This window comes from Brassica oleracea, chromosome C2, assembly GCF_000695525.1.
Source record: "Brassica oleracea var. oleracea cultivar TO1000 chromosome C2, BOL, whole genome shotgun sequence".
NCBI classification, from domain to species: domain Eukaryota; kingdom Viridiplantae; phylum Streptophyta; class Magnoliopsida; order Brassicales; family Brassicaceae; genus Brassica; species Brassica oleracea.
The window spans coordinates 24,591,926-24,602,213 of NC_027749.1; the positions used below are offsets into that span (position 1 = coordinate 24,591,926).

The 10,288-nt window shown below is 37.3% G+C and overlaps 2 protein-coding genes across 3 annotated transcripts in view; one reads left to right on the forward strand and one right to left on the reverse strand.

Annotated features, from left to right (window-relative positions):
• The window catches only part of LOC106327216 (exocyst complex component SEC5A), a 10,140-nt gene extending 4,759 nt beyond the window's left edge, over nt 1–5,381 (forward strand). Inside the window, exons 5-21 of one of the 2 annotated variants that reach the window (XM_013765304.1) lie at nt 574–701; nt 785–943; nt 1,087–1,191; nt 1,530–1,604; nt 1,901–2,038; nt 2,136–2,321; nt 2,419–2,547; nt 2,657–2,783; nt 2,873–3,083; nt 3,375–3,493; nt 3,588–3,804; nt 3,925–4,021; nt 4,133–4,210; nt 4,300–4,356; nt 4,441–4,590; nt 4,672–4,887; nt 4,976–5,381. In XM_013765304.1, the coding sequence (XP_013620758.1) occupies nt 574–701; nt 785–943; nt 1,087–1,191; nt 1,530–1,604; nt 1,901–2,038; nt 2,136–2,321; nt 2,419–2,547; nt 2,657–2,783; nt 2,873–3,083; nt 3,375–3,493; nt 3,588–3,804; nt 3,925–4,021; nt 4,133–4,210; nt 4,300–4,356; nt 4,441–4,590; nt 4,672–4,887; nt 4,976–5,191 (2,408 nt within the window). In that variant the 3' untranslated portion in view covers nt 5,192–5,381. The remainder of the gene's footprint in view (nt 1–573; nt 702–784; nt 944–1,086; nt 1,192–1,529; nt 1,605–1,900; nt 2,039–2,135; nt 2,322–2,418; nt 2,548–2,656; nt 2,784–2,872; nt 3,084–3,374; nt 3,494–3,587; nt 3,805–3,924; nt 4,022–4,132; nt 4,211–4,299; nt 4,357–4,440; nt 4,591–4,671; nt 4,888–4,975) is intronic. The other variant, XM_013765303.1, reaches the window with a different exon arrangement.
• Nucleotides 5,337–6,428, reverse strand: LOC106327217 (sm-like protein LSM3B). The gene is made up of 3 exons (XM_013765305.1): nt 6,201–6,428; nt 5,937–6,032; nt 5,337–5,580 (listed from the first exon to the last, which is right to left on the reverse strand). The coding sequence occupies exons 1-3, from the start codon at nt 6,315–6,317 to the stop codon at nt 5,500–5,502; spliced, it is 294 nt and encodes a 97-aa protein (XP_013620759.1). The 5' UTR covers nt 6,318–6,428; the 3' UTR covers nt 5,337–5,499.
• Nucleotides 6,429–10,288: the final 3,860 nt, after the last annotated feature.

Genomic DNA, 10,288 nt, shown 5'->3' on the forward strand with positions numbered 1-10,288 from the left:
TTTTTTTTTTTTTTTTTTTTTTTGCTTACCTTGAAACCAGTTAGGAGTCTTTATTCTCTCACATAGATACTTACTTATGTGAGCCTAACTTTGAGTACTATATTATATAGGATAATAGACAACAAGACACTGAGATTAATCAGTGAGAGGTCAGGCAGCCCATCTAAAGCTGAGAAAGTGGACAATACACTTCGAGGTTTGTCTTTCTTCTCAATAATAACTACAGCTGGAGCTGAGAATAGTAGTTGCTCTTACAAGTCAGTTTGATTTAATGCTATTTGTCCTCTTTGCAGAAAAGTTGATTTACTTCTCTGATCATTTCGATCCGAAGCTGTTTCTTTCTCGCATTCACCAAGACACAAGTGCGGCAGATTTGGAAGCTGGTGCCCTTGGCTTGAAAAGTGACTTAAAGGGTCGAGATTTGCAAAGAAAACAATTGGTAAAAGACAATTTTGACTGCTTCGTCTCGTGTAAAACAACAATTGATGGTATGTATGTGTTATTGAACTTACTGCCTTATCTGTGTTCTTCTTATATCATGTTGATCTCTAGACTATTGGTTTTCTTAATTAGATATTGAGTCGAAACTGAAGCGGATTGAAGAAGATCCGGAAGGGTCAGGAACTTCTCATTTGTTCAATTGTATGAAAAGTGTGACATCAACGGCTAATCTTGCATTTGAGCCTCTTTTTGAGAGACAGGTTGGTATGGTCTGATTTTGGATTTTTTTTTGCTGTCTCACTCTTTCAGTTTGTTGAAGCCTTTTTTTCTCAACCACGTTTAGGCTCAAGCTGAGAAAATCAGGTCTGTACAAGGAATGCTTCAGAGGTTCCGGACACTCTTCAACTTACCAAGTATCATTCGTAACAGTATTAGCAAGGGTGAATATGATTTGGCTGTTCGAGAATACAAGAAGGCGAAATCTATTGCTCTCCCTTCTCATGTATGTCTATACTCTCTATCACATTCTCTTGAGACAGATGTTATCCACTTTCTTAGCAGTGAATCGTTTTTAATTATAATTACGATTTTTAGTTACTCACATAACAAAGCTCTTGACAACATAGAAAAACAAGCTGCTTTCAGGTAAATATACTGAAGCGTGTACTCGAGGAGGTTGAGAAAGTTATGCTGGAATTCAAAGGCACTCTTTACAAGACTATGGAAGATCCTAAAATAGACTTCACAAGTGTATGTCATTTATTATTAATTTAATTCATATGTCAGCTAGTTATAACTGAACATTCATCGATACATATATCTACCAAAGGCATAGTGATGCCATCAAGTCAAATATTTCAGTCTCTTGTTCATCTTATCTGCTTCATCAATCTTAACTTCAGTTAAAAGAATTCCCATATTCATTTTTACAGTTTTTATAAATCAAAGTGACTAATTTTTTCCTTGGTTATAGATCCATCCACTTGGTTTCTGCATATTTGTACAACTTCTTTGAAACCTTTCATACTTCCTCTTGGAAACTTTGAAACCAGGCTTGAAACATTCCAGTGTATTTTGTTTAATTTTAGCTGGAAAATACTGTGAGGCTTTTGCTGGAGCTGGAACCTGAATCTGATCCGGTGTGGCATTATATAAATGTTCAGGTAGGTATATTCGAAGATGTCACTCTTTTATCCCTCTTGCTATGTTTTACGTAGTATCCAGATTCCTAATAGATTTGACAATCAGAGACTCAAGAGTGACATTTAGCTTATAGAATCATTCATTTGTATATTTTATGATTGCTGTCTTGACTTTCAATACAGCACCTCTATAGAATTGGGAAACACACACATGTTAAACTTGTGTGTGTGTGTGTGTTTGTGTGGCCTTCACACTTTTTGTTATAATCATTGTGTCATCTCCATAATCCCATCTTTTTGGCTCTTTAATTTACCAGAATCATAGAATTCATGGCTTGCTTGAGAAATGTACATATGATCATGAAGCAAGGGTGGAAACTTTGCGCAACGAGACTCGTGAGAGGGCCATCTCAGATGCGAAGTGGCAACAAATACAACAAAACGTCGTTCCATATGTGAGTCCAACGTTGAGAATAGATATATATATCATTAAAAGACTATGAGAGATTCTGTTCTTTAGATGATAACCTGCATTTTTTTCCGATCCTTTAGTCAGATGCTGCATCTTCTACTGAAAATAACGAAGTTCAAGTTGACCTACAATCAGTGGAGTTTCCCAGCGAAGAGATTGACGGTTTGAAGGGAAGATACATCAAAATAATGACCGCTGTGCTTGTGCATCACATCCCTGCGTTTTGGAAAACAGCTCTATCAGTTTTCAGTGGAAAATTTGCCAAGGTATCAGCTATCCTTGTGCTATTTTGTAGTTATTTTTCCGTTTGATGAGGTTGGTTTGCCCCCTACTTCATTTAAATCTAAATTCATATCTGTCCAGTTATCCCAAGTTACTGATACTTCTGCCAATAAATCTGAGGAGAAAGTCACAGAGGCAAGGTATTCAACTCATTCTTTGGAAGAAGTTGCTGGGATGATTCGCAAGACTATTTCTGTCTATGAAGCAAAGGTGTTTTTTAGATGACCTTTCCAATTCCAGTGAAGCTTTTTCTCCATATTGGTATATGTGCCGTAAAGTGGTTCTAAACATTCTCTTTTCATGGTTACTGCTGTTGTAGGTGAACAACACATTTTGTGATTTTGATGAATCGTGCATCCTCCGCCCATTTATGAGCAATGCCATTCAAGCAGTATCAAAAGCATGTCAAGCTTTTGAAGCCAAAGATTCAGTGCCCCACAGTTCGGGTATTTGAACTTATTCTGAAGCTTGAGTTTTAATGTCTAAATGAAAGTATACTGATAAGACTGTGTATGTTTTTTGATACTTATGACAGTTGTCGCACTAAGAAAAGTCCAGGCCGAAATCACGAAGATTTATATCCAAAGGCTTTGCTCTTGGATGAGGGCATCCACTGAACGAATATCAAAAGAGGAGACGTGGATCCCTGTTTCTATTCTTGAAAGGCATAAATCTCCTTATGCCATCTCTTACTTGCCTCTTGCATTCCGTTCAGTTATTGTCTCTGGGATGGAACAAATCAATCTGTAAGTTTCAAGTGTTCTTTGGTAAACTTATATAGAACAGTTGCATTGTCTGATTTATTTTATTGTGTTTGCTGTTCCAGACATCTATATTTCCTTAGAATACCTTAGGGTTTAGTCTTTTCTCCCTGTACATTAGAGAAAACAGAATTCTAGCAGTCACTAGTTGTGGTTCAAGCTTCTCCAGAGTTATATGTTGTGGCATGTGAACTTAAATGACTTGTGTGCCATTGGTATTCAGGAAACTGCATACACAGTTTTAATATCCTTGACTTTATGTGCATCCTTTTTCAGGATGATTTTGTCTGTCAAAGGTGAAGAAGCTGCCAAATCAGAAGATATGTTTGCCCAGATTGAGGAAATGCTTATATTTGTTAGACTGGCATTTTTGAACTGCTTTCTGGATTTTGCTGGTACCGTAATTCCGTTACCCTCATGTATGCAGGAAAATGCACACACTGTACAGTTATTAAGTTGGTTTGCTATTTTGTTTTCTTCATGTATCAGCTCACTTGGAGCAAATTGGTGCTGATCTTTCCACACGAGAGGATTGGAAAAACGGATATTCTGATGATCAAGAGGGAGTAACATCAGCCAGCACATATGCAAGTGTTGTGGATCCTCACAGGCGGTTGTTGATGGTATTAAGTAATATAGGTTACTGCAAAGATGAACTTGCTTCAGAGCTTTACAACAAATTCAAATACATCTGGTTGCAGTCTAGGTTGGCCCTTGCTTACTTGACTGTCATTAGTGCTTTTCAAAACGTCAATACCTATTTACCTCTTCTCTAAGTGGTAGACAAGTTGTGCATAAGACTTGATTGTTTTTCATTTTTTTTCAGGGGCAAAGATGAAGACAGTAGCAGCGATCTTCAAGATCTAATTATGTCTTTCTCTGGTCTTGGAGAGAAGGTCCTCGAGCATTACACGTTTGCTAAGGTATTTTTTTCGTCTGGGTTTGTCTGACAAAACTTGTTACAAAAGGAACAATTCTTTGGCAACTTGTTACAAATGGAACTGAAAATTACTGAGAATTTTACATGTACTCAGGCAAATTTGATCAGAACAGCTGCCACCATTTATTTACTGGACTCGGGTATTCAATGGGGATCAGCACCTCAAGTGAAAGTAAGAAATCTCTGCGTAATGACTAACGATTAGCGTCTTAATTTTCTAGGAAGAAGATGATTACTTAAGTGTGTTCTCCATTCTTACAGGGCATACGAGATGCAGCTGTCGAGCTCTTGCATACTCTTGTAGCCGTCCATGCAGAGGTATTGCTCCTTATATGCAAACATGTTCACTGATGATTTTAATGTGTTTGTAGTCTGAACCCTTTATAATTTTGTGAAGTACAGGTCTTTGCGGGTGCAAGACCTCTGCTTGAAAAGATTCTTGGCTTTCTGATCGAAGGACTGATCGACACTTTTCTCAGTCTTGTGGAAGAGAACCGAACAGATGAACTGAGATCAATCGATGCAAATGGTTTCTGCCAAGTGATGTTTGAGGTAATTTCTTCTTCTTGTGGAAGAAAAGCTTTGTAGAATTATGATTTGCTGATTCTGTTTTGTGCACAACATCTGCTGCAGCTTGAATATTTCGAGACAGTACTGAATCTATATTTTACAAGCGACGCAACCGCGTCTCTTAAAACTCTACAAGGAACAGTCTTGGAGATTGCTATAGAGAGCGTCAGTGAATCAGTTGAGAACACTCCAGGGCATAATCGCAGACCAACTCGTGGTAGCGAAGACACAGCTTCAGATGACAGACAAGGATCATCTGTTTCAGCTGATGACCTCCTCGTAAACATCTTTTATCTTCCTTACTCTTTCCAACAGAGGTATATAAACAAACTTCAAGTCCTAAATTGTGTTTTGTTTTTGTGATCAGGCTCTAACGAAACAGTATTCAAGCGAATTGCTACAGACAGAAATGGAGAGAACAAGTGTGAACACAGCATGCTTTGCAGAGTCGGTTCCAGTTGAGCCAACTCCTCCTCTATTACCTAAAGCTTCGCACAGAGGACCGATGGATTCTCCAAGCAGAAACTACAGAGGCTCACAATCCTCAAGTTCTCCAATTCATGCCCGACCCAGACGAAGATAAAAAGAAACTGTACAGAGGAACACAACATGTTTTGTTTTGTCTGTTTGTTGCGCTTCTTTAGAACTAAAATTTGTTTGTAATTTCAGATGAATTGGGTTGTGATTAAAGAATGTCACACGAATGCAAAAAGTAGCCAAGGTAGAAATATCCGAGAGCAATTGGGATTTAAGCAAAAGAGCTCCTTCAAGCTGTTTTTAGTTTCAGACAACTAGTGACTAAATACAATACCAATAGTCACACAAAGCCCTCACGAGAGGACACAAGATATGTTTGTTTGAAGACTTGGGCTTCAAATTCAAGTTTTTAACTTAGGGTGCCCTGAGTGGTGGAGACACCAATATAACTCCATCTCCTCTCACAAATAGAAACTGAATGTTGCGCTTTGTCGTCTGCAAATCAAAGAATGGTAACAGACCAATCAATATACACATGAGAATCAGATAAGAAGCTAGCACAACTATAGGAGAGTCTCTCTAATCAACTAATGTGCTTACAGACTCTATTTTTTGTTAAGAGTCTCTCAATTAGTGCAGTTGAGTAAATGTAATACACAGACTCATTGACCTGAAACTTGTGTGTACTAGTAACAGCTTTTTTTTTGATCAACTTACTAGTAACAGCTAAAAGACACTCCTATACTTGTTCTAAATCTTTACAATACCAAAACTTTGAGATATTTAGCCACCACAATCCCACAATTATCATACAATTAAACATAGATCCTACAGTTAAAAGAAGTAAGTACCCGGACAATCTCTTCATATGTCTCATCATCAATCTCAACTGTTGTGATAACTTCTTCAACATCGCCCAGAATCATATTCAAATGCTGATCAAACGCCTGCCCACATAAACAAAAACAAAAACAAAACCTAAAGTGGGCAACTTTAAAAGAGGTTTCGTCCACCAAAACATTACAACTAGAGCTAATCGCCATAACTAGAGAACCCTTTTGCTAAAAACTGAAACTTTCGAATCCCAAGAGTGGTAAAGAGAGGAAAAAACGTACGTGAAGCTTGCCGCGAAGCTCGCGGTCTGAGCGGAGCTTGACATAGATTCTCTCGTCGAGACTCAGACGGATCAGATCTAGCGGCTCCCTCACGGTGGCGTCTTCCTCGCCGGACATCGTATCAAAAACAAATTAACAGCTTGGAAAGTAAACTTCTTCGAGGGTTTCGATACGGACGAATCGTAACCCGACACAAACTCTGAGATGATCGATCTCACGACCGCTGTTTTCATCGATATTTAGAGCCCACAAAGTTACGTTCCAGAAAAAAAACAATTAATAGTTATCTGGGCCAAGGCCCAATCTAGGCCCATAAAGTCCAATCATCTTTTCTACGAGGAGATGTGCTACCATAACGGGAACAGGTTGCATTTGCCTCATGTCGCTGCGTTACAGCGATCCCTTCAGTTGCTGCTCAGAAGCCGTGATGATCATGATGACGAAGAGCATGGAAAACACTAAATTGTGAACAACTTAATGATGATGATTAATATGTTGATCAAAGGTGTTGATGGCATAGCCGGTCCTAGGTTTTACAAGGCTAGAAGAAAATGATGGGATAAAGTGTGGCTCCTATATTAATGAGAAGTCTCCCACTTTTTCAACATGTTCTTTAGTTGTTTAGTTTGAAGTTATTCAGTTGATATTTTTCTTTGTGTATTTAAGTAACTAGTTGCGTATGGAATGAGATATGAAAAGAAAATTGAAGTAAATTGTTTTTTAAATCTTTGGGATCCATCATTTGGTATCAGAGAAAACTCTCTCAACTTTGAGGAGAGGTTTTAATTGGCATCAAAGCACATTTTTGTTTTTGATCCGGACCACTTTGTGGTATCAAAAACTTTTATCTCTGTTTTTTTATTTTTCAAAAAAAAACAAAAAGCAAAAAAAAATTGTTGTGATATAAAATATGGGAAGCAATCAAGAGTTAATTGAAGATATAAAGATCTCACTTCTCCGCCAAATACACGATGAGTTCCAAAAGATGAAGGTTTCTATGACTGAAAATTTTAGGGGTCTTGAGGCTACCATGAATCATATGGTGGAGATAGTGCGAAAGATGAAAGCTGGTGATGGGACTGCATCTCGTTCGTCGCAAACGGTTTCGTCTTACCCGAATCTATCAATCGGTCAATCAAAGACATCACCAACAGAACAAAGATGAGCTCGAACTGTACCGGATGGACGTCACCATCACACTCTTCTGGCCACAATCTTTAACCGGTCAAACTCTTACAAGCATGGATATGGATTCAGTTATTTTCAGCTCCCTACACGGCCTGTTTCATTTGGTAATTATGGGAAACAACCATTTGATCATGGACGTAACTGTGAGGTCGGAGGCATGTCTCGTCAAAGATGAACCAGTCCTTGGTAGACCACCACCACTACGTGATAAGAAGTTTGAGCAGTCCAATGTTGCTATGGAGAAGAAACCTAACATGTTCCTAAAAGCTTTTCATGTTGTGTTGAACCTTGAGGACAAGGTTCTTTGGAGGGTGGAGTATTGATAAGATCATGGTCAATGATGGGATAAAGTGTGGCTCCTATATTAATGAGAAGTCTCGCACTTGTTCAACATGTTATTTAGTTGTTTAGTTGGAAGTTATTCAGTTGATATTTTCCTTTGTGTATTTAAGTAACTAGTTCTGTATTGAATGAGATATGAAAAGAAAATTGAAGAAAATTGTTTCTTAAGTTTTTGGGATCCATGAGAAAACAAAAAAAAAATTGTAGCCATTTTCTCAACAAATATAGAGAAGAAAATATGTACTATAGCAGACAAGAATCCTAATTACTCAGACCAAGACCATTTACTGGATTTTATACCATTAAGCTAAGGCAGTTTTAAACTAAAATGTGGCCAAAATATGTTCATAAATAAATCGGCTGGAAGCATGGGCTTCGTTGGCTTGGCCCAAGGACCGGTTCTGGACTTCTGGTTGATGGTAGTGACTGTGAGGAACACCATATGTCTGGGGGAGGCCATCGTGGAGCCTTGTTAGGTGGTCCTCTGATAGATTAAGACAAAGCCAGAGCCATGAAGATGTTGGTCATCCGAATCATCTGATGTAATATATAACGGCTAGTATTAGTGCACATATATTCTTGTCTATAGAGAATTTTTGTATACTTTGTACATTGAGTCACGATTATCTAGTATAGTATAAAGATGGCTCTAATACTACATGAGTAAATCATGTTAATTTTCTTTAATTAACAAAGATCTACAATTGAGAGTTAATTTTTATATAAACATGACCAAGACCTAAACCAAGCCTCAAACCAAAACAAAGACTATATATTTATGGTTTATATTATACCAGATCACAAGGATTCAATATACAAAATAAACAAAGACTCTCTCTATAAACAATAATATATATGTACATAATAGCTACGTCCCTCATGTGCCTCTTTCCCAAGCTGATGTGAATAAAGGAACGTGAAAGGATGACACTGGAATTAGTTCAAATGGGTGCTGAATTATAAAGAAATTGGGATTAGATTTTCTTAATCAACTCATATATGTGGTGAAATCAATCAATCAAGACCAATGTAGTTGCATCAAGAAGTGGTAAACAGTTACATATCAGTATCTACCAGTTTGCTTAACTTACCATTGGCCATTATATTTATTCTTATATAAGGGAGTAAATATACTTGAGGTTAAGAAGTATTATTAGCATAGTTTCTAATGTAATAATATTCTTGGTTTCACATATAGAAAGAGAAGTTTACACAAATATACAATATTTTAGGACAAATGACTAGAACCATACAAATCTTTTTTTTATTACTGACATTTTTTAAATACCAAGCGTGCCTTTTTTTTACGTTATGAGAAAAAACGTATTTAAAAAAATGCCATTACTTTTTAATGCCACGTAATCAAAAATCCGCCGCCACGTAGGAATTCGGTTCTGTGTTTTCATTAAGTCGACCGTAAAGAGCTATATACGTCGTTACGGCTGAGTTATTGCTACGTTGCGGCTGAATTAAACAATGCGGCTGACTTAAGAAAAAACAGCTGACTTAAGAACATAAATCAGCCGTTAGTTACGGCTGATTTACAGAAATCTGGCTGATTTATGGGATAACGGCTGACTTACGTACACAAGTTAAGGCTGACTTATAAATCGGCGGTTTGATTTCTGTAAAATTTGGCTGAGTTGAAGTTAAGACACGACTGAGTTATGTTTCCACGGCTGAGTTAATGAACATCGACTGGCTGAGTTATTGAATTTACGGCTGACTTATGAGATGTTGTTACGGCTGAGCTATATTTAATCAGCCGTCGTTGGATGGATTAATAGTAAACTCATCTTATTTACGGCTGACTTATTAGCGAAAGATTAATTACTAGAATATCATTTGTTTGACGGCTGATTTATTTGACGATATGGCTCACTTAAGATTTTTCATCCTAATTACAGCTGATTTATTAGCGAAAGATTAATTACTGAAATAGTATCCACGTTTCGGCTGACTTGCATTGTACATAAGGGCTAATTTATTTAGGCTGAGTTATATATTCGTTTGGCGGCTGACTAACGGATTTTCCATGTCATCCGCCATGTCATCAATTCGGATTTGCCATGTCATCACTAATGTTACAACAATAAAATAAGGGTCTATGTTATTCTTCATTCTTCATCTTCTTTATCTATCTTCTTCAACTTATTCTTTATCTTTCTCTGAGATCTTATGGTTCTGGTAATTATTGTTTCCGCAACTGGGTCTGAAAACATAGATTTTTTAAAATTGGAAATCTGAAACAGATCTACTACAGTCGTCATCGGTTAAAGAAGAAGCTTCCTCTCCTCTAGTTTCATGTATGGCGGTCCTATATCCTGTTGCTCCCTCTCTCATTGGATTCGCCGTCTTGCAAAAGAAAAAAAGACTCAAAGAGAGAGATAAAGAAGCTAAGTCCCATAAATTGTAAGAAAAGAAGAGAGTTGAACAAAAAAATAAGAAAATGAGAGAAGACGAAGAAGATGATGAATCTGAAAGCTGAGTTTATATGTTTGATGACTCAGATGGTGCGTCATCTGAATATGATAACTTTAGTTCATACATTAAGTCTC